The sequence below is a fragment of the Cyclopterus lumpus genome, chromosome 11, assembly GCF_009769545.1.
Source record: "Cyclopterus lumpus isolate fCycLum1 chromosome 11, fCycLum1.pri, whole genome shotgun sequence".
Taxonomy (NCBI): domain Eukaryota; kingdom Metazoa; phylum Chordata; class Actinopteri; order Perciformes; family Cyclopteridae; genus Cyclopterus; species Cyclopterus lumpus.
Genome location: NC_046976.1, coordinates 4,003,117 through 4,030,082, shown reverse-complemented (window position 1 = coordinate 4,030,082; position 26,966 = coordinate 4,003,117). Strand labels below are relative to the sequence as shown.

The following is a 26,966-nucleotide window of genomic DNA, read 5'->3' as shown; positions in this document are numbered from 1 at the left end:
CGCGCGCGCGGCGTCTGCGCGTGCCCTGGCGAGCAGGCTGTTAGCGTCATGAAGGGATCAACAGGTAACAGCTAGCTAGTCACAAAGTCAGTGGTGGAAATCAATAACCACGATGCAGATTTGAGATACTTTACTTTTCATTTTATTCTACTTCTAACGTTTCTCCACCAAAAGTTATAATTTAGAGGAAAATAGTATGACAAAAATATAGTATAATAGTACCTTTTTACTTCACGAACTTTTTATTTGACAGCTTCATTGTTGTGACGAGGACTTTGTAAAATCTGATTATATTTACTTATGATACGTTGAGTACATTTTACTTGCTTTTACAGAGTTTGATATTAGTCTGTTTACATCATGTACAGTTGTCCCACTGCTCAGAGTAGGTTTTTAATAATGAGAAAGAGTCAGTGGTGGAAAGTAACTACATTTAATCAAGTACTGAGGACAATTTGAAGGCACTTACTTACATTTTATGGTATACTTGTATATACTTCTAATTCAGAAGTTCCATATTGTATTTCTTACTGCAATACACTAATTTGATACCATTAATTTGTAGTTACATTGCAGATTCATCAACAAATTAATGATAATATATTATAGAAAAAGACAGTAAAATTCACGAGACACCAGGCAGTAGCATATATATATATATATATATATATATATATATATATATATATATATATATATATATATATATATATGTATATGTATACACAGTACCTGTCTAAAATAAGCCCAACCTTCACCAGCTCCAACATTTAAATGATGTACACATTAATGCATCAATAATTATAATTCAGTAATATTATAGGCTACATGATTCTGAAAGACCATTCTGCATTGGTACTTTTTCTTTTTGTACTTTAATATATATATTTTATTTTTTTACTTAAATAAAATTAGTTATTCTTCCACCACTGCAACGAGTAGTGTTTTAATGATGAACATATTGGAAAAGAGGCCTGACTCATGGCAGTTTGGGATCATATCACATACATTTTATTCCCTGCATGAGTTTGATTAAAGAGTGATTTAGTATGCATTGCAACGTTTACCTACTTTAATAATTTTACAATATCATAAAGTCTGGAAATGAAACTCCAATATGAAACATTTGTAACAATAGAAAAAATACTGACGTTATGAGATAGTGTTTACTTTTTCTTATTTTCAAAAAAAAAGTCAAAAAATTATGACACCAAGTAAATGTTATAACGTAATTGGTTTGTCATTTTAATGTTGTGTCAAGCTACTGATTTATTGAGGAGTCTTATTAAATATAGCCTTTTCACAGACAAAATGCATCAGAGCGTGCACAATACCAGAACCCTGAAACTGTAGCAGCTAAATGGAATTCAGCCATCATACATTTTTCATCATACAGCTGTGTTTTTCCTCCTGTGACATGAACAAAGGCCTCTATACTCGTGTCCTACCAACTTCCAGACTTCTGTAGAAACCCTGCCATGCGCCATGGTGTTCTGTGTACTGTATGGGACACTTGCTCCGCCTCACTGTTACACAGAATACACCAAACAGTAGTGAGTAAGAATGTTGTGCAATAGCTCTGCAGTACACTGCAGTGTGTGGTGGGATTATGAGAGTATCTAGTGGCCATCAGTTTATCTGCAACTCTCTGGGCCAAGTTTTGCTCTGCAGACTTACACTTTGATTAAAGGGACAGTTCTCCCCAAAGTACTTATTCTTTTAGAAACTGTTGTGAACTATTTTCTTTCAACTGCTCACAACAAATTCTGTGGATTATCTTGAGCAACCGGATCAAACATGTGTTTTCTTTATTTTTGGGGTGAACTGTCAAAAATGTGTCAAAAAGACCCCCAAAAAAGTATGTAAATGTCTTCTTTGAGTTGGGCTCTGTTATCATTTGTATTGTGACTTTCTGAAATATAGTTAATGGATTATATTGTATATGGATTATATTAATATAACATTTTGAATAATTCTACATGTTATTATTTATTCAATAGAAAAATAATTAATTGTATGCCCTAGAATTTGCATTGAAGTATAAATTGGCCAAATGTCCTCTGAACCACATTTCTAAAAAAGAATAAATACATCTGTAAGTGAAAACATGTTAATGATATACTACGTAAAGTCTGTCAAATATAATGTAAAGGGTGAACTCAGGTGTTTCAATCTGCAGGCACATGTGAGGTAATAGATTTTCTATAATCTCCTCTATTTGCTTTCTTATGTCATTGAACAGCATCACAGGCCGAGCTTTTCCTCAGAACCATCAACAATATTAGGATTGCAGACAACGTCATGAAGGAACTGATGCTCTGTGGTGGGTGAATAATCTTATGAAATAAAAGATGTCTCCCTCAAACACCCAGCTGGAGGTGAGTCGTGTTTTGGGTTGAATGATTTATTGTAGAGTATTGCCTGTTCTTCAGTAATAACACACTTACAGTACACAGTATATTCAGTAATAGAACACATATCAAAGGTCACCTATCTTCTGTTGGTTCAACATCTCTGTCACTTACTTGAACCGTAAAATAAGACGTGTCCCTCATCCGACTCAAGTCCATGCAGGTTTCACTGCTCTTATGTAACGTCACCTCCTCTGCAACTTGACACCATCGACGGACTGGGTGGCAGATGGACATGCAGGGACTTTTCCTAAATGGCTACATTCAGGAGTGGGAAAAATACAGTTGTGTTGGTTTTGCCAAGTTTCAGGCAATTGGGTCATCTATGTGGAAGATATCAAGACAAATCAGTCGGATAGGTATAATCCCTGTCATTTCTTTATTTGTTGTAGGGAGACACAAAATCCTCATCTGGATTTTGTCATGACAGAAACTACTTTTCTGTGGCAGAGAATTAAAAACTCAAGTGTGTTTGTGAGCATGATTTTGTATGACACAAGAAAAAAGAAAAGCAGACTCTCACTGGTAATTCAAAACTATCAATAAGGGATCGTCCGGGACAAGAACGTATCCAAATAATTACACTGAAAACTCGTGAATGATCCCAATCACAAGAACGAGGATATTTATTTTTTCTTTGTGACTCACTGAAGTTTCTTCCTCTTCGTGACTCAGCATTCTCGACTTTAAATGTCCTATCACTTCAAATGCGAGTCCGTACTCAAGATGATAAGAGAGTGAGATACTACCCCCCCCCCTTGGTGTCCATGCTTTATGTGGTACCTTTTAAGATATCGACCGAAATACTCCAACACCATGCAACTTCTCCGGTCAAATGACAATTGTATGGTTTTGCTCGCAGCCAATCATCACAAGCTCAGTTAGTTTTGAGTATTTTGAGTTGGCTGTTCGGCATGCTGAGTGTGCTGTGGTGGTGCCATTTTGCTCAACTGAATACTTCCATTCACATGATGGGTATGGAATGAAGTTGGAAAAGAAAGGGTTTAAATTTAGTACTTGATAGCAGGGGTCACTAATAGACGGACATCTAGGTCTGGACCCAGACAGCGCTGTATCCGGACCTGGGCCCTATTTCTCATACGTGGTTCAACTAAGTCGATCAAATGTCCTATTAGCCAGCTTAAATTAACCCGATGATTGAAATCAGGCTATCTCTGTTTCTCAAAGGCTGATCCGCGCTCAAACTATCTTGTTAATTCGAGCTAGACGTCAGTACTCTGGATAATTGCGCGTGTCCGTCATACTTCAAAAGGGGGAAGCGTCGATCACCGAAACTCTGATTTTCTAACAGCACAAAGGCAAATAAAGGAAGAGCCTCTTTGTTCTATAATAATAATGCATTCTATTTCTAAGGCACTCTTCATTCAAGAATCTCAGAGTGCCACAGAGCCAGTACATAGTTAAAACCAACTATAATAAAAAAAGGAATAGTTGACACATCAGTCATAAAACTCAACTCAAAGTCATAAACGCCTTCCTGAATAAAAAGGTTTTTAGGCCAGTCTTAAAAGAGTCCAGTGTCTGTGTTGCCCTCAGGTGGTCAGGGAGCCTGGTCCATAAGCGGGGTGCTGCTGAGCAGAAGGCCAGTCGCCCATGGGGCGGAGCTTGGTGTTGGGGACCCGAAGGAGCGAGCTGTTTGTAGATCTGAGGGTGCGGTTGGACGTTTGGGAAGTAATGAGTTCTTGTAGGTAGGGAGGTGCATGTCCATTTATGCATTTATGGGTGAGTAGTAGGACTTTGTAGTCGATCCGGGTTGAGACAAGGAGCCAGTGGAGTGAGTGGAGAACGGGTGTTGTGTGCTCATATATCTGGACTCTCATCAGGATCCTGGCAGCGCTGTTTTGAATGTATTGTAGTTTCTGGATGTTCTTGCCAGTGATCCCAGTGAAGAGTGAATTACAGTAGTCCAGTCTAGAGGAGATGAATGCGTGGACGAGCTTCTCTGCATCTGACAGGGTTAAAGTGGGGCGGAGTTTGGAGATGTTTTTGAGATGATAAAAGGAGGTTTTGCACAGGTGTTTTATATGGTCATTAAAGGTCATGTGAGGGTCAAACCTAACTCCCAGATTAGTGACTGAACCTGGTGTGGGGTGCCAACAAGGAGGGCTTCAGTTTTGCTACTGTTTAGCTGGAGAAAGTTGTTGCTCATCCATGTCTTTATCTCCCCAAGACAGGCGGTGAGACATGACATGGCTGCAGAGGGGCTTGGGGCAGTTTTTATGTAAAGCTGTGTGTCGCTGACGAGCAGGAGATGATCATGCACGCATATGAGGAATTGCAGACCATAATCATGGAACATCTAACACCGCCAGCGCTGCGAGGGCTAGACAAGAAGCATGGCAACATATGAATATGAATAACGAACATATGAATAACATTCACATGAATATTCGCAACGAGTCTACTCGCGTGATTATACTCGCTGGACTATTTGTGGTTTATTCATTCAATTCATTCGCGCTGGAGAGGGGGCGTGGCTTATCTCCGTGGAAACAGTTAGAATGAGATCTAAAAGAACTATCTCAACTCTTTCAGAACAAGTAGATAATATGTATGTGTATGTACATGTGTGTGGAGATGACCATATATCACTTTTATTGCATTTACTTGGACATGAACAGGGAACGTAATGAACACATCCATAAGTTTCTTAAGCGCTAAATACACTTTACAAGCAACACGGCATGTAGCGGCTTTCCCGATGTTCTGCATCGCCGACACTGTACAACAATGTACCACAATGTACCACTGTGAAAGGTTTGAGTCTCGGGCAGGCACAAAAGAGGGCAACACACCCACAATCTTGAGGGCAGTAACAGGTTTTATTAATTTCAGTCCCGTTTCTGCTTGCGAAAGCTCCAGGCATCTGCTACCCGCTCTCCTTCCTCGTTCTCCAGCTACTCCTGCTCTTATATGGAAGACCTTCCAACCAGTTTCCCGTTAATAAAGGTCAAGTCACAACCACTGACCTGAGATACAGGTGCCAGATCTTTCCTTAGCCAGGGTAGCAATCAATGTAGCCAGTTTACTCATAAACTATCAACAGAGCTGCCGTGCAAACAGCTCCCCTGAAGTCCATGCTGGTGTTCTCTTCCAGGACACGGAAAGGAATGTAGTGAAAAGTTAGTTTGTGTAATTAGGAGAACAATTTTGGTGCAAATCCATGAGAAATTACCAAAACCTTTGCTGATTGTTTGCCTCTTATTTTTTAAGAATTTCTTATCACTGCAATGCAGTACGAATTTTGTATTTGTTTGCTATTTTCTTGTTATCGACAGCACTTGAGACCAAGTTTGACATGTTTTATGCTTTTTTTATACATTTGTTTTTTGGGATCTCTGTTAAATACTTGATTTCTGGAAAGGTCCCCATTGAACATTTCCTCAAGCTTCCCAAACGTCTGCTCTGACTAATCCCTCCAAGGAGATTACGGCTGTATACATTTTAACTAAAGGGATTGTGCCCAGCAAACCTTAATTAACAACTCATTGTCAGGATCTGTAGTGTTGTGTCGTGTTTCCTGTTTTATTTTGAAGTCCTTGTCTCTCGTGTCCTCTGTTTCTCTGTACTTCCTGTCCCTGTGATTGTCTGCCCTGTCCCTGATTGTTTCCTCCTGTGTCCAATCATCTGCACCAGCCCTCTGTATTTAAGTCCTGTTTGTGTCATTCCCCTTGGTCGGTTCGTCTTGTCTAGATCGTGGAAGATCTTGTGTGCGTGTTTTGTATCCTGGTTTTTGAAGCCTGTTTTTGGAATCTAGCAATAAAGTTGCTTTTCCATCGTTGACGGCGTTTGGGTCCAGTGTTCCTGTCGAGCTGCACATAACACTTATGAGGACAGAAACAGCATGTCCAAACTAAGGTTGATTTACAAGTCTCTGTCACCTAAACACACATGCATAGTGGCATTGAAGGCTCAACACAGTCAGTGTTGTGCAGTGTGGCCAAGAGGATGTTGGGGGTCCTTTTCAATGAGGGAGACAAACGAGTCACACTGCCTTCCTGCCCTCACATCATTTGATTCTTTCTGAATACACATTTATGTCAAACTCTGAGAAACACACACACAGTGAAAATCACAAGCCTAACTAATTATTTATTTCACAAATAATTAACAATCATTCCACAGAACATTTGCTCCAGGAGGCCACATAGAATATATGAAAGGTATTTCTCTTAGAACTTGGATCATATTTTTGTAGTTATCGTTGTCATTCTGTCTAGATTTCACAAGTGTCATTCCTGTAGATATATTGCTTGTGAAAGTGACAGAGAAATATGAAGGTGAAGATACATGAAATGTGTGTTATATATATATTTTTATTTTGCACTGTAAAACTGTCTTTACACGCAACTACGTGATGGGTCAGAGTTTAACCAGGAAGTGATCCAAACAATTTGGATAATTACTTTAATATGTGCCTTCCAACTAAGTGGTTTAGATCACTGGTTACCAATATGTTTGGCTTCTGGCCTCTTAAAATGAAGCCACGTCTTCCTGTAACCTCTCATTAGTGGTGACCAGCCCAACCAAAGAGTGATGTTTCTATTGCTTCTATTAGAATGTCAATCAATAAAGAGCTAGGCGGTATCTCACAAAGAAAAAGGGAAACATTAAAACAAAGTCTTCTTTCCGTTTCATTATCTTGTTGTCCCCAAGATTTGACGCCTTGGTCCGTTGGTTTTTAGATAATATGGGTAAACTTGATTGTGCTGCTGGCCCTATTGGACACCCACATCTTTAATGAATGGTCAGTACAGCAGAGATATCCTAACTTTTAGTACATAATATGGGATAAGTTAAAAAAATGCCCATAATGCTACTAATAGCATCACTTGATGGGTCACTTACTATCTCACTGGTATGATAGCTTTATGTTTTCAGACACGTACAAATGATCAATTTTCATTATTTTCTCCATTAACTGATTACTTGTTTGGTTTATGAAATGACAGAAAGTAAAGAAAAATGCCCATTCCAACTTATTAAAGCCCAAGGTGTAGTTTTTGAATTGCTTGTTTTTAGGAATAATTTAGAATCCCAAAATATGAGAAATATAAGAAAAAGCAGCAAATCTTCAGAACTGAGAAACTTATCAAAATACTTGCTTAATTCTGTCAATCAACCAATCAAGTATTTGTTTATACTCATGACTAGTGAACTGAGCTTGATGTGTAAAATGGGTGGGGTGCCCCTTTAATCTCAGAAAATAAGATGTGTGGGATTTTTATTTATTTATCGAGAAACATTATCCAAGCTCTTATTAAGATGTTTGTTTGTTGACGGACTTAAAATATATTCAAAAGGGGGAAAAAAGCTTCTTAAAATAGGACAACAATAAATCTGGAAGTTTAACATCAGTGAACACCCGATTAACACGTTAACTCCAAAATATAATAATATCTAAGTAAGGACCAGAGGATCAAATCTTCCATTTAGTAAAGTAGCCAAACTAGCTGGTCTGGGTGCAGAGTGGGAGGAGTCAGACAAGCATCAGAATGGGCTGAGCTTCACCTGCTGTAAATAGCTGCATCCTTAACAGAGAGGAGAGAGCGGGCCACAACGCTCAGGCCAAGTGAAGATGTGGACCTAAACCTGACAGGGAAGGAGGGCACACGGGAGAGGAATGAAAGACTCATTATCTAAGGTTGACCTGGGCACTTGAGAGTCAACAGTTTAAATAACTTTTGTGTCGTGACTTTCCCCAAACATGGCAGCTACAAGGCGATTTGCTCTTGTTCTCTGCATGTTGCTGATGTTGTCCAGAGGCCCCAGTCTGGCCAGTGAGGACACGGGACACGACACTGGCACTGCAGACCCGGGACACGACACTGGCACTGCAGACCCGGGACACGACACTGGCACTGCAGACCCGGGACACGACACTGGCACTGCAGACCCGGGACACGACACTGGCACTGCAGACACGGGACAGGAGACGGGCCACCATCAGGAGACCACTACAAACTCCAGCCATGACAGTGGACAAGGGGACAGTGGTCATGGAGGGGGGCCCATAACCACTTTACCTATTGTGAGCTGGAAGTGGCACCATGTCTCCACCCCGTACCTGGTGGCCCTTTGGATCCTGGTCAGCTGGCTCTGCAAGCTCAGTGAGTCAAGTATTGTCTATTAGTAAATCTGATTTAGTTGAGTTTTTTAGAGTTAACATTAGATTGTCAGTGAGTAGAGTGCAGAATTCACACTTCCGAGGTGACGATGATTGATAGCAGCTTTAGAAGAAGTACTCTAAACTTCTAGTTTAGTCAAATGATCAATACCACAGTCTACAGCAAGTAAACGTCCTGCAAATTAATTGGTCGCCAAGAAATGTCTCATTAAGCCTTCGGGGATACCAAGAGTCCTTGAGTTGCTTGCGACGGCCCAAACGCCAAACTCAAGGCTTCAAAGCGGCAGTTCACAAACCACAGGATGGCATCCCGTTGGCTACGTCTGCTTCTCATAAGTCTATGGTTATTACTGACGCATTAGCATTTTAACGTTGTAACGGGGTGAGATAGAGCTGATTTGAATTTCTTTTGGGTAGTTTAATAATAACATCATATTTCAAAAGCTGATCATTTACTCAGCAGACAGTTTATTAGGCACATTTACTGTAGCTAAAACGAATGCAGTCCAATTCAACGGTCCTGCAATAAATCCTTCCTTCATGTAGGTTATAATGGTCAGTTTTTTGAGATGTTGAATAAACTTGATGGTCATTTCGGAAGCTGGAGTTTGTGATGTTGTTGATTTGTATCGCATTATAGTCAGAGGCTTCTCTAATATGTTGTCCATCTCACTTATTTCAATGAAAAGTGGAGTAGAAGTATGACATAAGTAGAAATACTTAAAGCTGCTACGAGGAACATTAATTTTGTGTGGATTTGGGGGTCTTGACAGTCTGCCCCTCAAAGCCCTTGTTCTGGTTCTGCTGTGCCTCCCCCCCCCCTCCACCCTGGGCCTCCAGCAGCGTGGTGTCAGTGTTGTTCTGCTACTGGCCGGAGAAAGAGCCGCTGGGCTCTGTGAGCTGAGCTTTCCTCCTCCCGTCAAAGCACCAATTATTGGGGGAAGGCGGCCGTGAAGCCACATCTGGGTCTGTCTGCGTTGGGTGGTTCCTGCTGTTAGAGTCTTAGCTGAAGGAGTTTTTGGCGAACCTTCATGCCGTAAATCTGAAGTTAAAAGTTCCTTGGAGTAACTTTAACTAAAGTACCTCACACTTGAGGAAATGTACTTTGTTACTTTCCACCAACGGCGATGTGTATAAAATCTTCAAAGCCGTATATTAAAATGTATATGATGACATACGTGGGGTGACGGAGTGGTCTTTATGGAAACAAGCCAGCGTTAAAGTATAAAATGACAACATTAATGTGGTTATGGGGGTTGAATTCAATCATCGTGTCACCCGACCTCATTCCAAAGTTTAGGGTTTGCGTTCAATTGGGTTTGTCAAATATTTAGATGTGGGGATAAAAAAAAGGTCACGATACACGTTTTCTAAGATGCTTGTGTATCAAATTTGATTGCTCTGATTGGACAAACTCCACTTCTGAAGTAAGGCTTTGGACACAATTGGAGGCATTAGGAGAGATCGACCTTCGCCAGATGTCGTGTCCTAGAACGGTCATTAGCAATTCATGTATACACAACAGATGCAAATGGGTTGCGGCACTGTGGACAATGTAAATGAATGAGAATGCATTTGTGTGTGTGTGTGTGTGGGGGTCTGCGTGCATGTGTTTGTGTACACCTCCACCAGCATAAATATGGGACGGTGGTTGGCTGTATAGGATGCAGGAAATGACAGAAAAGCAAACAATGAAATCAGACGCCTTGGCAGCTTCAGTGGTTATCTGTGCTGCCTCTGGTTGAAAATGTTACAGCTTTGTTTGTACTGACAGTAACTTGCACGAGAGATTATAAGTGATAACATGGAAATACAGTTATGTATGATTTAAGTGACTTTCTGTAGCTACTGACATTTGTACATTGAGGTTTTGTGGAAAGTGATGCTTCCAAACGTTGCGAGTTTGAGAGGTTGCAAACTTTAAATTTCACTCAGCCTAGTTTACATTGGTTTGAATGCAAAAAATCTATATTTGCGAGCATTGGTTTTTAATATTTTCCCAAGATTGCAAAAGAAAACATTCAACAACCACATTGTCCTTGAGGAAATATTGAGCCCACACTTGAATTTGTCGAAAGAAAAACGTTAGAAAGAGCAAAGGCTGTGTAGAAATCAAACATTGACTCCGGGATTAGACACATCCCTCAAATGTTACCACTAAATCCGCTATTTGATTATAGGGATTAAATCTTTATGGACACAGAGATAAAAGGACTCATAAATGTTTGACTGCTCTGCAACGGGAGATCATTAGCCAACCCTTTAACTTGAAATGTATTTAGAAACTTGATATACACTGTGGTTGGGAGTGCTGTTCCATTCATGTTGTGCTTGTTTTCTTATCTTTAAAGGAACAAATCGCCTTTATAGAGTAAACTTGCATGAATTCAAACAGTGCGCAATTCAAATGTTGACTTTATATGTACTCATCGAAGCTTGCAGAGCCGACAATGACGAGTTTCTTCAGACCTTATTTCCTCTTCACAGATGTACAAAGCCTGCTTTCTTGCATTCTCTGCTCTGTGCTAATTGAAGGACAATGGACAGTAACTGCAGGTGTCTGTATCTCTCACGGGCCGGAAAGCTTCCTTTTTTAGGTGTTATACTTTTCTGTACAATCAAAATGTTCACGGACATGTTTTCACATTTCCTGACACTGTCAGTGTCTCTGACCTTTGACTTTCTGTACACATGACATCTGTTGCTTCTGTCCATCCGGGGAGAGGGATCCTCCTCTGTTGCTCTCCTGAAGGTTTCTGCACTTTTTTCCTGATCCGATGTGAGGTCCTGGGACAGAGATGTCGTATGTGTACAGATTTGTAATTTGTGATATTGGGCTATACAAAATAAACTGAATTTATATTATAATAACACCCCCCGCCCCCCTTATGTGGTTGGTGATGTTGTAATTTAGGTATATTTTATATTCTATTACTCATTTGACGAGTAGCAATCGTATATAGCAATTATTTTTTGTTGTTGTAACTCCTGATCTAAAAACGACCTCTACGACCTCTCTTTATTTCACCATCAAGTCTTTGTGTGCACAGAGCTGTGGCCACTTTAGAATGATTGAACGGTTTAAGTTGAAGGCCAGCAACTATTCAGCGAGACATATTAGGTCATTAGTTAATAAGGCCGAACAGGGTCGCTCGTGGCCGGCTGTGCAGCCAGACGTTCTCATAAAGATGATCTACAGAATTTCGAACACATCAGAAACCGGTGGTGGAGTGCACGTGTAGTCAACTACTGTACGGAAGTACAAATTCAAGGTACTTTACTGTTTCTATTTGATGTTACTTTATACTTCTACTCCACTACATCTCAGAGGGATATTTATTTGGTACTTTCCACTCCACTATTTCTATTTGACACCTGTAGCTACTTTTCATGATTGTTAATTTTTCTGATAAACTTAAGGATGAAGTGTTTGCTTTATGGGTTGAGAGAATTCACCTACTTATGAGGCTAAATTAACTTTTTTTAAAGCCGGTTGGATCGGCTGGAAAATGCATCGTCACAAAGCTTAAAACGACTGAAGTGAATTGAAGTGAATAGGATAAAAAGAAATAGCTATCACTAAGAATCTTCCCCAGTTAATTACTTCCATTAAGACAACAATTCCTATTGAAATATGATGTTTAAACATGCAAATGGGGTATTATCTAATGCTAACTATTGGTGAATTTAGGAGAAAAGTGTATTTCAGATGTTTTCTTTCCATTTTATGGAAGCAGAATAGACCATAGTCTATAGTCTCGCCTTAACACAGCAACTATGTTAATCCAGAGTATAATAGTAAAACACTGACAGGGAACCTTTTTACTGCACAATGAGTACTTTCCCTTTTCGTACTAAGATTGTTTAGCAGATGATACCTAGATTCTTTTACTTTCGGTAAGATTTTTATTGTAGGACTTTAGTACTTTTAACACTTCTTCCACCACGGTCAGAAACCAAGAAGCTGTCTCCCACACATGAAGCTGTCATTATGTGATTAGTAATCATGCTCTGTGATACAAGTCAAATAATACAATATATTTCCATATGCGCAACCTCAGATATTTTGTATATCTGGTTCACACCTGTGTGTGATTGTACGAGAGAGCTTGCGTATCGAATCACTAAACCGGTCTCAACACTGAGGCTATTGTCCCTTGTCATGCTCGAACACGATGGGACATCTGTACAAAAAACAACCACCGTCATGACGAATCAACTCTTAAGGGAAGAAGCACAGTATGTAGCCTAATTGTTCAGATAGGGAAACTAATCTACGGTGACTTTGGAGTGATGTCACTGTTGTGGACATGTAAAGGATAAGGCTGGGCTGGTTTCAACATAAATCTCTCAAGTTTCTTTTTTCTTAAAGGGGTTTAGTAATTAACTTAAAGCTAGAGGGTTGGTAACCTTGAGAAACTATAAGAGTATGCTTTCTAAATATAGGATTACAATTTTTCTATCCAACCTAAAATCCTAGCGCAGTGTTGCCAACTATTTTCCAATGAAAGTAGCTAGCTCCAAAAGTTGCTAAATCTAGCAAAGAAATTTCGCCAAGTCTGCAAAACTGGCAGCCCTTCCTCCATAACTGCTTTCGGAGAAGATTACCAATCCTACCTTTTTAAACAGCAGGGCACTGTAGCTTTTAGCCAAAGTTATTCAAACGGGAGTAAAATGCGCATTTTTCTGGGAACTATTTTCAACTATTTTTATGCAGGTTGTAAACTACAGTGGCCATGTGCATCACAATGACAGGAACATGTCACCCAGTTCAACTGTGTGGCTTATTGATGTGAGCTTTCTCATCTCTCATCTCTCTCTCGTTAAGGGATCGTGAGTCTTTAACCAGAATTAAGTAACGTCACCGTCAATCATTACTAAAGCACACACACACAACAAACCTGAGTGGATGCATTCAGAGGCCGGAAAGCACAACCAGAGTAATGACTGGCGAACGTTTCAAACGTGACTGAATAACCGGAGACGTTTCTTGCACATCCGTTAATCCTAAGAACACACACACACACACACACACACACACACACACGCACACACGGAAGCGTAACCTTGGTCAGAGAAGAGATATTGTACATATAAAAGGCTGAGTCCGAGGCTCTGCACACTTCTGAACTCACCGCACGGCTGCTGGGAAGCTACGAAGTGGCAGACTGAGAGAGAAAGATGAAGCACTAGAGGGAAAAGAGGGAAAAGATAGCAAGTGATAGTAAACAAGAGTGAGTAAGACAGAAGAAGCACAAAGCCACAAAAAAACAAGGAGGGATAAGAAGGTGTGACACACTGTCGGCCCGGCCTTGGTACAGACAGTTCACCTCCTCGACATCCGAGATAGAGGACTTTTCCTTTTCTTCGTCTCTATTTCGTGCATTACTTTCCTCAAATGCAACGCTGCGGATATGTGCACCTTTGGCTGTTGTGGTCGGTGTCGTTGATCTGCCTCACGTCAGGGATCGCGAGCGCCGACGGGGACGTGGCGCCAACGCACCAAGACTCCCAACTGGAGCCGCCACCTGAGTCCACATCCAACTGGAGTCAGACCGAACACGGCCACGGCTCCGTCGCCATCACAGGAATACCCGTCGTGACCTTTAAGTGGCACCATGTGGAGACTCCCTATCTAGTTGCGTTGTGGATATTGGTGGCTGGTTTGGCTAAATTGGGTACGTAACGAACAGTTTAGGAAATAGAATGTGCGAGATGTAATGTAAACTGGTAAATATGGACAACCATTATGTTATTCACTCATATGACTGTTGATCTTTTGAACAGCAAAGCGTCAGCCTGTCAGAGTTATGCCACACATAGTTTGGATGTTGCAGTCCGACAGATTCCACCGTGAAACAAGATCATATTTAACCCACAATGTCAAAAGATGACAATGTAATCCTGTTGCCACGACTGACTCTGATCTTTCACATGTGCAGGAATCTTTCCCACTATCTCGTATGAAACCATACATCTTTCTTAAATGAAAAAACATGAACTGTTTTGTGAAATGAGCGAAAATTCATTTTGATTTAACATTTTTCTTTTAACCCCTGAAAGTATATTTTCAACCTCAGTGGTTCTGTATGATAGACCAAATAAGCATAAACCTTTAGATTGGATCAACAAAATCTCAGGTTATCTGCTTCAGCAAGACTATTTATATGTGTGTGTGTGTGTGTGTGTATGCACGTTGATAGAATGATAGTACTGGCAAACCTAGTCAAACGACCACATAGCAGCTTTTCAATGGTGAGAATGTATGTTTTGGCATCGCGGCCATTTTTCAAATTGCACCTCACCATGTGGTTGATTAATATTCCCCCGTCCTCCGACCACATTTAAAGGCAACACTGAACTTGTACTTCTTTCCACTTTTCATGCACAAATATGACCAGCATTGAAACAAATCCAAAGTTTTCTGACTTTAATCGTCAACCACTTTTGAATGGATCATATCAGCACAGCAAACGTTGAGAAATCAACATTTTGAAACGGTTCAGTCGGTTTGATTACTAAATAAACTTAATGGAAACTTTGTCAGGCAACCTTAAGCAAAAGTTTGTCTTTAGTTACGCAGAGAGATTAATAAACCCTTCACACGCGTCACCCTGCTGGTTAATCATATGCCCGGAAACAAAAAAACTCACTTTCTCGCTCGAGCGCAACAGTTGATCATTTGCACATTTTGCAACTTCCCAATGTTTTAGTTTTATATATTTTTTATGATGCAATGAGTTTTAAACGTTGTCATTCCAAAGACCCAAAATTATCTTATTATTGGTTACTATGAATGTACTCTTGTTGGTTCTCATGTGGGAGCCCACTAGAGAAAGCCTCACAGTAAATTGTATTTGTTTTTGATCGATTTCTCTCTTCTCATCTTCTCTTAGTCATCGAGGCCAACCACCATGTGACCAGCGTGATCCCAGAGAGCGCCTTGCTCATCTGCTTCGGCTTCATTCTGGGTGGGATGATTTGGGGTGCAGACATGGTGCAGACCTTCAAGCTGACCCCGACGTTGTTCTTCTTCTACCTGTTGCCTCAAGTCATCCTGGATGCGGGTTACTCCATGCCGAACAAGCTCTTCTTCAGCAACATGGGGGCCATCTTGATCTACGCCGTCATCGGGACCTGCTGGAACGCTGCCAGCTTGGGGCTGTCGCTGTGGGGGTGCCACAAGGGGGGAGCCATGGGTAAGAGACTTTCGCTTGAGCAGGCTGCCCTGCTACTTCCAGTGGAATGGGTCAGGATCATTCTGGGATGTTCAGATTGAGGGACCCACTGCCATTTTTAGATACATTTCTGTATTTTATTTCTGCTGTTTATTTCTGTTGTTTATTTCTATAAAGGGTGTAAGATAGGAAGGGGCCTTATTCAGAGTGACAATAAATGTAAAAATAAAAAATAAATAACTGTTAACTACAACAGGAAGTTAGTTGTTGTACTTTGGGCCAGCAACTGAACGCACAGTCACGGTACACATATTTTAGATTCAGTGTGAATTTACAGTTTCTGGGGAGAAAAGGGATATTATTATGTCCAATGTTCAACACAAAAATTACACATACAATGTAATTTGCCAATTTGCCAAAAGGTTTTTTAAAAAAAACGGTGGCTCTGAAACACAATTGGTGGGAAATACCTTAATCTGAGGAGAGGGATTGTTGAGAGGTCTGACGAGCTTTACTAATTATTACCATGATTGTACGCAGCCAAAACATCAAATTAATAAAGAGCCAGGATTGGTCAGTTGGTGACGAAAGCTGGCTCCATATACGTCACATGGATCCGGATCGGCCAATACACTTACAAGCAGCCGAGGGCAGTCACTATATTAATAACACAATATGTGTATTGATGGGAGATTAGTCCCTCTTTAATTAAAATCTAAATTTCCATGTGTGACCTCCTGCCCCTGCGTGCGTCGCTGCAGGTGACCTGGACATCGGCCTGCTGCAGTATCTTCTCTTCGGCAGTCTGATTGCTGCTGTGGACCCCGTGGCCGTCATCGCCGTGTTTGAGCAAGTCCACGTCAACGAGGTCCTCTTCATCATGGTGTTTGGAGAGTCGCTGCTCAACGACGGCGTGACAGTGGTGCGTACGTCGGCAACGTTGTTGTTTGTCTCGTAACAGTTGGTTTGAGACATCGTTGGAAGGTACACTTCCAAGATATAAAGTATAACTAATAACTAATATAAAGGCCTACTCTGAACTTTGTCCCTCACTGGTCAAGATGAAAAGCTATTTGAAGAGGTAAATCAAATAAGAAATATTGCGTGTATGACTTATGAATCAACTTTCCGCACCTTTCTAATGACAGACTGAACACTCTGCGGCTTCAATAATCTTAGATATCTGCACACTGCTGTTTCGTTCCCAGTTCCTCGTTCATTCGACATGGGCGTGACAATGTTTTGACCCCAGGTGACCTTTCCTCCTTGTGTATAGATGAAGGAGTGTAAACAAACCTTTATATATCAGCCGCAATGACTCGTCACACACCATCTTCTATAGGATAGTCGTCATTCTACATGTGAGGATAATACGTATATTTTTTTATCTGATGGGAGTGAAAGAAACATTTTTCTAAAATGTTTTTCAATTCAAAATATACATTTTGTAAACAAAGAGTTTAGTGAATTTATCTGCATAGCCGAAATTCTAATAGAATTTGCAAAAACTGAGGAAACCTTGTGACAGGCGATTCATATATGGTGTATCAATATAGAAGCTGCAGATAAATAATAATTACAAACATAAGTCTTTGCACTCAAGTCCCGAGTCCTAAACGTCTAGTTTTTAGTCCTAAACAAGACATAACGCGATGACATTTGCATAACGCATATAACAAAATAATTTTTAATATAACGATCAGCCTGATTGGATGCTGTCAGATTGGTTCAGACAAAGAGGACTTTGGGAAATGACGTGTTGCGGGGAATGAATAGCGTTAACGTTAGTAGATTCAGGAAATGGAATTAATTAGCGAGATGCTGTTCTAACAATTATAATACTTTTTAATCATTGGGCTCCGACGACGGTATCAAATATTTTCAAGACAAAAGTCCAACTGAAGTCACGGGTCATTGGGGTTGAAGTCCAAGTTGAGCTGCAAGTCTCGGTTTTGTCGAGCCGAGTCTAAAGTCATCAAATTCGCCAAGTCATGTGACTTATACCTCTGGAAGAAAGCATTTGATATGAATAGATGTGCATCAGTCCAGTAATTACTCTACCTTATTTTAAGATTGATCTTCTTCTTCTCTTAGGTGCTCTTCAATGTATTCGACGCGTTCGTGTCACTGGGAGGATCTGGAATTGATGCTGTGGAGATCATTAAAGGAATCAGTAAGAAGTGACATTTATTTACACATTGCCAGTGAATAATATGTAACACGTGCTTGTGGTGCAGCTAGTCCTGCTTGACTAACTACACTCTACATATAAACATGTTTACAGAGGACTAAGCTGAACAAAGGTGTTGTATATGATGGATAACATACGTGTGCTCCCTATTTCTCCAGTTTCCTTCTTTGTGGTGGCGTTTGGTGGTTCCCTCGTGGGCTTTGTGTTCGGCCTGCTGATCTCTCTCCTGACCCGGGGCACTAAGAACATCCAGATCATTGAGCCAGCCTTCGTCTTCGTCCTGGGATACCTCGCCTACCTCACTGCTGAGATGCTCTCCCTGTCTGCCATCCTATCGTGAGTAAACCACGACAAACATCTCCCCTTTTTGAGTTCATTGTTCGTGTTATGGAAGAAGAATGACATATTTATTTCTGTGGCTTCTGTTCCGTAGGATCGTCTTCTGTGGCATGTGCTGCCAGAAGTACATCAATGCGAACATGGACGAGAAGTCCGTCGCCACAGTCCGATACGTCATGAAGGTTCTCGCCAACGGATCGGAGACCATCATCTTCGTGTTCCTCGGGATCTCAGCCATTGACAAGTCGATCTGGGTGTGGAACACGGGCTTCATCCTCCTCACGCTCCTCTTCATCTTTGTGTACAGAATTATCGGTGGGATTCTCGTCTTTCGCCGTCAGTTTTGAGTGCAAACGGTCCGATGTCAGGGGTCATGAAGCAGGCTTTGTTTGTTGTACTGCAGGTGTCTTTTTCCTCACCTGGATCTTGAACAAGTTCAGACTGGTCCCCGTGGAGTTTATAGATCAGGTGATTATGAGCTACGGGGGCCTGCGAGGTGCTGTCGCATACGGCCTGGCTGCGATGCTGGATGACAGCAAGATAAAGGAGAAGAATCTGATGATCTCCACTACTCTCATCGTAGTGTACTTCACTGTCATTCTCCAGGTAACCACGTTCAAAACAGTATGGTGGTACATTAGTTTGTGTAGCTTTCTCATACAAAGCGCATAATAGCTTTCTTGTGAATCTCTTTCTGCTGCAGGGAATAACGATGAAACCTCTCGTCAACTGGCTGAAAGTCAAACGAGCTTCAGCGACGGAGCTCACTCTCATAGAGAAATTGCAGAACAAGGTAAAGATAGAAATAATCTGTTTCTACAAGCGCAACAGCAAGAAGCATAAAGTACCAGGCAACTATTACAGAGGCTCCGCTCTTGTTGTTTAGGTGTTTGATCACATGCTTGTTGCCATAGAGGATATATCTGGACAAATAGGACATAACTACATGAGAGACAAGTATGTAGAGACGCCTCAGAACCGTTGAACTCCTACAATTTAAACTGTTTTGAATGAAGCTCCAAATTCTCTCTCCGCCCGCTCTGAAGGTGGAATCACTTTGAGGAGAAGTGGATGTCGAGGATTCTGATGAAGCCGTCGGCGAGGAAAACCCGCGACTACGTCTTCAACGTCTTCCATCAGCTGAACCTCAAGGATGCCATAAGCTACGTGGCTGAGGTGAGTGCCGCGTGCCGCCGCCGCGCCGTCTCGTGTACGTACAAGCGGTGCGGCCCTGTTGGCAGTCGGTAAAGGAAGTCCTTTGGTCTCGATGTTGCAGGGCGAACGCAGAGGCTCTCTGGAGTTTGTCCGCAATGACACCGCGTTCGTCGACTTCAAGAAGAAGTTTGCCGACGACTTCTCAGAGGTCATGCCCGACATCACAGCCGACACGTCGGACGATCACGGCGCGATGAGGTGGGCAAACGTTTATCCCCGATTCGCACCACCATCACAGGGGAAGGCAGTTTGACGATACGAGAGCAAAACCATTTTATTTTGGTTTGTTCAGATATGAATTTATATTTAATGTATTTTTACAGCACAAAAACACAAATTTGCCCCAGAGGGCTTTATTTATTTATTCATCTATCTGTACAGCATGTACAACATCCTCTGTTCCTGGAAAAAAAAAAGAACAATTTAAAAGGGTCGATCTACTATTTGGATTGAACACCTACTTCCAAGATCTGTCCAGACACTGCTCCCTGGTGACCACAAGCAGCTACTGCATGTCTTTCCCCCAACACATTTTGGAGGAGAAGCCTAGACCAGAGCTGTGCTTTTAGTGTGATAAAGACAAAAAGTAACTCACATGCCCCCCCTCCCCCTCAGTGGGAGAGATCATGTGCCATCGGTGAGCCTGGAAATGCATGAGCAGACCATGAAGAGTGTGAGGGAAACAGAGGACATTAACACTCACCACCTGTTGCAGCAGCATCTGTACAAGGGCAGGAAACAGGTCAGCTATACACACTTTATTTATATTTATTTGCTTTGCACCATAAGAGAAATTAGATTGTATGAGATTTTTAGTCCTGACTGTGTCTCAATGCTGTATCCTACATTCCCCAGAATACAACAAAGTAGCTTGTTTCACTGGATGCCACCTGCCTCATAATTGGCCACTTCTTTCAAACCATCCACCCTCAGTTTGTAATTTGCTTTCGAAAAAGCTATGATGGCCCCCGCCCAAAAAAGAAATCATACCCGACCCTTCATGAACCCGCAGTTTCTGTCCAAGACTGACCCAATCCTGAGCCTGAACCATGGCCGCAGTTTTGGGCCAGAGCCCCTTTTACAAAACCAAAAAATATATATTTGTGACACGATCTCCGACATTCTCCTACCGAATGTTCAGCACAGCCCAAAAACTGTCAGGCCAGTGCTATAATATAGATTATATAACCAGAAGGTTAAAAAAAATCCCTGGGAACTCTGCGCAAACCCGGCCTCATTCAAGCTTGTGGGTCATGCTGACTCTTTACATTTCTGTTTCTTGTTTTCTGGCATCTAGCACCGGCACCGATACAGCCGGAGCCATTTCGACGTCAACCAGGATGATGGCGAGGTGCAGGAGATCTTCCAGAGGACCATGAGGAATCGTTTGGAGTCCTTTAAGTCTGCAAAGATGGGCGTCGCTCCGCCAAATAAGATCACCAAGCACATAAAGAAAGACCAGCAGCAAAAGGTCATTTTTATTAGACAACCTACAGTTCAACAGACATGGACTGCCATAGCCAAAAAGGCCAGGTTTATGATCTAATAATATTTATATTTCATTTTCTGATCACAGAGGACCCGATATTCTCAATTTCTTGTGTAATCTTTGATTTCTTTTTTTCAATTACAAAATAGATAGATGAAAAAAGTATCATTCTGTCCAAACGTGTGTTTTACATATTCGCTTTTCACATTTTGTGACTTTGTTTAACGATGTAATCCACAAATAAACTTCTACCACCTGCAGATTTCAAATGGAAAATCAACAGACAAAAGTAAAAGCTACTATTCTGGTGATGAAGGTTGGTACCTGTGTTTCAGTTGAAATAAAATATACATTAGCCCTGATTTGTCCAAGTGCTTTTAAATAAACTATCTTAATTTTGTTTTTTTTAAAGCCTCTGGCTTTGAGGCATCGGGCGGTTCCTACCCCTTCCCCATGATGGCCACCTACAGAGCAGGAGGTATAATGAATCCACCATCTTGTCCACATATCTTCAACCGATGGTTAATCCTTAACTTAAAATAACGTCCCAAGACAGCATTCTAGAAATACTCCATGACATGTAAAAGTCAAAATCAAATAAACTAGATCGTTAACACGGTTGCCTCGATGTGGAAGCAGCATTTTGCTGTTGGAGCAAGATTTAATACTAGTATTTTAGTCCAGTTGTTCTGAACCTGGGGGTCCGGCCCCTTTGGCATGGTTTGCTGGTATTGTGGAACATTGCTTTATTTGTTTTGCCTCTTTGGGCCTCAGCTAAACACTGTAGTATAGTATCACATTCATATATAGGCACAAGCCAAAAAAACGTTATTTTATTTTGTAAAAACATTTTAAAATGAAACTACAGCTGTCAGATAAATGTGGTGGATTCGAGTGTAACATATTTGCCTCTGAATTGTGGTGTAGTAGAAGTATAAAGTAGCAGTTGAGTACAGTGGTTGAGTAAATGTCTGTAACCCTCAAACCCTCTCATCACTGACTCAGTTTCCTTCCTTTCTCCCAGCTGGCGTTGCGAATCCAGCCTACATGCCGGACCTGGACCCCATGGCACCGGCGCAGATCCCCCCGTGGCTGGCGGAGGCCGAGCTCGACAGCGGCCCGGTGGCCCCTTCGCAGCGGGCCCAGCTGAGGCTGCCGTGGACGCCCAGCGACCTGCGCCGCCTGGCCCCCCACCGCATCAGCATCCGCTCCACCGACTCATTCGACGATCCGCCTCCTACGCTTAGGCCTCCGCCTCCGCCTCCGCCTCATATGTAGCAGCACCCAGCACACCTCCTCCGCCTCCCTCTCATATGTAGCAGCACCCAGCACCCCTCCTCTTTCTCCCTTTAACCCAGCCGCCTGAGGCTCAGCACCTGACCTCAGATTTTGTAGCGTCTACTCTCAAAATATTGATGGGGGAATGTTTTTGTTTCCATCCCATTGCTTAACCTTACTCCATCCCCCGCCGAGTCTCTTGACCAAACATTCACAGTCCCACAACCTTTGTGCCCGTCTCCTGAGCTCCTCCTGTTGCTCTAACGTCTCCCTCCACTGAGCAAAGGGAAGCTGCACGCGAAAGCCAGAGGCCCCGTGCACGGGCCGGGCCGGTTATCGACCAGCACATGTTGAACATTGTCATATTTGCCCCCCTCAGGTTCACAGTAAACCCGTCAAACATTGCAGGTCCCTGGAGTATCTCATCCCTGAATGTGATGCAAGAATGTAGATATCTATGTGTTGCGTTGTTCATAAAGATAACACATTTAATCAAGAGTCCAATGAAAATTATTCCAGCTCTATAATCGCAATGTTACATTTTTGGTGTGTGTGTGTTTTCTCATTTAGTACATATACGAGAAAGACATATTATATTTATTCACAAATGAAGGTTGGTATTGTGTGGACATCTCTGCATATATATTATGATCCTTCGAAAAAGAACATTTTACTGACTGCTTTTGAACTGTGCGCATTTAAATATGGATTAAGAAATAAAAATTTAAAAAACAGTCTTTGTGGAGTGAAATGGTTAAAAAAGTCATTTCATTAATTAGTAGATTGTAATAAAAATAAACCACAGCTACTTGAAAAAATTAATCGTTTATTAACTAATGTGTCAAACATGGCTTCTTTTCTTCTTCTTTTAATATAATTATTATATATTATTCCGGCAGATGAGCATGAGTCTTTTAGCTTAATGCAGCAAACTTGCATCACACTGTTAATTAACGTGTGAGATGGAGCCAACACATGAAAGTAAGATCATTAAGGAACTTGTGACTATTTTCTATTTCACAAAATAACCTGTTATTACCTAACCTATTACCTAATATAACCTCCATCGGATGAATCTCTTGTTTAATAATTCTCGGTTGCAGCCATAGTATTGATATATCCACAATCAAGATGGAATGAATTACTTTTTAATATCAAACTTTGTTACACAATGTTAAACTTCTGGAATGTATCCACATTTGAATTAATGAAACAGCAATGAAGTCATTCGATGTATAATATTCATCATAAATAGTCCATTTCGGATGTTTCCACCTGCTTTGTGATGTAGTCTAATATCGTTTTTTCATTGTTGGACTCCTTCAGGTAAAAGTGAGCTCCATCGAGCATCCTGACGGTGAAATCTCCGGATGTGATGCTTTTCCAAGCTGTTGGAAAGAATACAAATGAACGGAGAGACAACTCCCACCGAGTCAGAGGGCACAGAGAGCCCCGTACAAACATAATGAGAACAACAACAATAGGATTTGTATCGCACCTGTCATACAAGACGTGCGGCACGAAGTGATTTACACATAAACTAACTAAGAAAAGAAAATAAAACCCACTGATTAATAACTATCATTGAAAATGAGTAGCCGTATTTGCATCGTGCACAAATGCGTGAATAAACGCTGCAAATGTTCGTCACTGTCTGACATCGGGCCTCACGCAAACCTACCCGATCCCCGTGTGCAACGAGGCCGAGTGAGCGGGAGATTGCTGATTGAAGAATGTCACCATAACAACGGAGGCTTGTAATTAACCTAAACAGTATCTGACCTCGTAAGTCGTGGGGAACGTCCTCCTTTCCATCGAAACACGTGACGGGGCAGCAGAGCAGCGGACCGTCCGGCTGGTGGCACCTGCAAGCAGAAGTCAGAAGCTCCGCTCACGACACGAGACACTCACAGATCGCTTCCAATGGATGGTTCGACTTTAGCCCGCGGCTACCTGTAGTTCTCCACCACGTGCAGGTCGGCCTTCAGGGCGGGGAGGAAGAGCTTCAGGACCTCGGGGTTCGCCAGCAGCTCGGGAGGAGTCCCTCCGATCGAAACCAGCCACTTGAGGAAATCGTCGTCGGACAGCTCGCTTCTCTTTGGGGCCTTGGTACGCGTCTCTGACTGACAGGGCAACGTGTCGATGGTGGCGTGTGTGTGTGTGTGTGTATGTGTTTATGTATGTAATTACGTTTAACCGTATTGGGGCCCGGATTATCCACTCAGCATCAATTAGTGTCAGTGTATGCATGCAAGGAAGATTGGAGTCTCTGCAAACCAATGTCCAGATTTCCGTTTATATTCTGAAGCCATAATAACCCTAAAATTATATATATATATATATATGGAATATTGGAACAGATGGCTGCGTGATGGATTAAATGTATTCACTTATTAACATGTCATTATTTGTCTCCAGGCGGTGGTGTACACATCTCAACTGCACTGATTGATTTATTACAATAAAAACATGTTTTAGAGGATTTAAAATCAGACAACTGTGAATCCTCAAAATGCAGCTTTTAATCGTTTGGTCTCTGATTAATTTAAATTAGTTTTTTTAATACCTTTGAAGAGCATCATAGGGACCACATTATTCTCATTTTTAACCCCAGCAAATTTGAAAACAAAAGTTTGGGATGTAAAAATATGATGGTTAAGATTTGATACTGTTTAGGTTAATTACAAGCCTCCGTTGTTATGGTGACATTCTTCAATCAGTTTCAATCGACCCATCAGGCTTCAGAATATAAACTGAAATCTGGACATTGGTACACTTAATCCACAGAGTTTGCAGAGACTCCAATCTTCCTTGCATGCATACACTGACACTGATTGATGCCGAGTGAATAATCCGGGCCCCAATACGGTTAAACGTAATTAATTCACTCACGTAAGGTGCAGAAGCGCCGGACAGGAAGATGTGAACTGGTTCGAGGTTGTGCCGTCTCTTTAGAGCATCTGCCACGGCGAAACCGGTGAAGGCACCAAAACTAGAAAACAGATCAGGGAAGAGTTGACAATAACAGGAAAAACAAGTAGTAAGATGTCATGATGGATTTGAAGTTACTCGTGGAGCCCCGATCCTTGTTATCACACCTGTGTCCAAACAGAGCAAACGGCTTCTCTTTCAGCACCGGTAACAACACACCAATGACCTCGTCCACGATCTGCTGCATGTTCTCAAAGAAGGGCTCTTTGGCGCGGCTCTCTCTGCCCGGGAGCTTGACAGCAAACACTGAAAGTGACAAGAACAAACGTTACAATATGTAATATGTTTGTGATGGTGTGTGTGTTGTTGTTTTTTAGAGTTAAAGTTCCTTGATGTTTCCTTTTTTGCTGATCTTTTTTTTTTCTTCTTTTTTTTTTTACTACATTTGTATTATTGACATTATAGTGCCAACCCGTATGGCTAAACAGGGCAAAGTGCAGCAATTGAACATGGCGCGTTACCTTCTATGGAGCTGGTGAGGACATTCCCCCAGCGTGCATAATGTATGGAGCCTCCACCTGCCCAGGGGAAGCAGATCAGCCTGGCCACAGCATCTGGGCTCTTCTTGAAACAGCTGATCACCTTTTCCATTCTGATTCAACACGATGGAGAAGACTGATTCACATCTGCTGGGACTGCAGCCAGGTATTTATGAGCGTGTCAAGTCACACCTGTTTGCTGCTGGCAGCTCCATCAACTTCTCCCAGGAAAACAGTGACGATTCCTCATGAAGTGTAACATTTCCTGGTTGTATTTCTTCTATGTTTTTGTATGGATCTGTAAAAAAGAAATGACATATGGATTTTGGAGACATCTACTGTATGGAGTGTGTATTGCGTTTTATTTAAAAAAAAAAAAAAGACTTATGGTACATAGATTAATAGGACAGAATGGAAATCCACACAACCTTAAATACAAGCTGTTATTTAAAAACATAACGTAGTTGGGAAAGAAAAAAAAGAAAGTTTACCGGAAGTGACGTTGTTTTCTACTGTTGGTATTTCCTGCCGGATTTCCCTCGGAGGAGGAGGAGGAGGAGGAGGGAGCGAGATTCATCAAGTTAGACGAAGTTAAAACGGGCAATACTGGAGATCCCACAACCGTCCCTGTCAGATTTACATTTTACAGTCAGGGGGATACTATTGGAATGTAAATGCAAGTAATAGTAAAAGTTAAGTAAAAGTACAAAGGTTTCAAGTTCAAGTCCTGCATTCAGATTCAAGTCAAGTAAAAATCATCAGAAACATGTCCTGTATCAAACATCTATACTAATAGTGCAGAATGGCCCTCTGAGATGATTGTATTTCATTATGTGTATGATATAATTTAAATATAATTGTAAGTGTGTATTTAGTGTAGTTTGATCTGGTTCCCAATCTGAAGGGGGTTGAGAATATGCAGAATTGGAAAGTAGAAACAAATACTTTATATATTTCTGCTGCACAAAATTGTGCTTATTTGTCTGGTATTTTTACTTTAAATATGGACTATTGACCATCACCCAGTGAGGTCTTCAATTTATGAGCAGTTGTAAGGAAACATAATTTCAAAGGTTGGATTATTTCATATTTTACAAGATGGTTTGTAAAATCCTAATCTGAAAAACAAAAGTAATTTAGTTATTGAGTACATGTCCTTTCCACCACTGATTATTAGTATTGAACAATAATAGCTATTAGACAGACGCCAAAACATCGGCTTTGCAACAAACCTCACAAGATGTTCG

General features: G+C 41.4%; 2 protein-coding genes across 5 annotated transcripts; one reads left to right on the top strand and one right to left on the bottom strand.

Moving 5' to 3' along the window:
• The first annotated feature begins 7,992 nt into the window (after positions 1–7,992).
• On the top strand, positions 7,993–22,983 carry slc9a3.1 (solute carrier family 9 member A3, tandem duplicate 1). Of its 2 annotated transcripts, none has more exons than XM_034546015.1 (16): positions 7,993–8,542; positions 15,456–15,758; positions 16,499–16,659; positions 17,832–17,910; positions 18,087–18,264; positions 18,362–18,582; positions 18,671–18,873; positions 18,971–19,060; positions 19,154–19,224; positions 19,314–19,443; positions 19,544–19,680; positions 20,098–20,224; positions 20,780–20,953; positions 21,233–21,287; positions 21,384–21,449; positions 21,996–22,983. In XM_034546015.1, the coding sequence occupies exons 1-16, from the start codon at positions 8,140–8,142 to the stop codon at positions 22,247–22,249; spliced, it is 2,652 nt and encodes an 883-aa protein (XP_034401906.1). In that variant the 5' UTR covers positions 7,993–8,139; the 3' UTR covers positions 22,250–22,983. The 2 variants fall into 2 exon arrangements, with proteins under 2 accessions (XP_034401906.1, XP_034401907.1); XM_034546016.1 differs by lacking the exon at positions 7,993–8,542 and adding an exon at positions 13,318–14,237.
• A 72-nt stretch (positions 22,984–23,055) lies between these two features.
• On the bottom strand, positions 23,056–26,346 carry olah (oleoyl-ACP hydrolase). Of its 3 annotated transcripts, none has more exons than XM_034546024.1 (8): positions 26,211–26,346; positions 25,912–26,017; positions 25,702–25,832; positions 25,348–25,486; positions 25,142–25,241; positions 24,203–24,372; positions 24,032–24,114; positions 23,056–23,637 (listed from the first exon to the last, which is right to left on the bottom strand). In XM_034546024.1, exons 2-8 carry the CDS (start codon positions 25,932–25,934, stop codon positions 23,495–23,497), a joined length of 789 nt encoding a protein of 262 aa, XP_034401915.1. In that variant the 5' UTR covers positions 25,935–26,017; positions 26,211–26,346; the 3' UTR covers positions 23,056–23,494. The 3 variants fall into 3 exon arrangements, with proteins under 3 accessions (XP_034401915.1, XP_034401914.1, XP_034401913.1); XM_034546023.1 differs by lacking the exon at positions 26,211–26,346 and adding an exon at positions 26,148–26,180; XM_034546022.1 differs by lacking the exon at positions 26,211–26,346 and having other exon boundaries at positions 25,912–26,139.
• Positions 26,347–26,966: the final 620 nt, after the last annotated feature.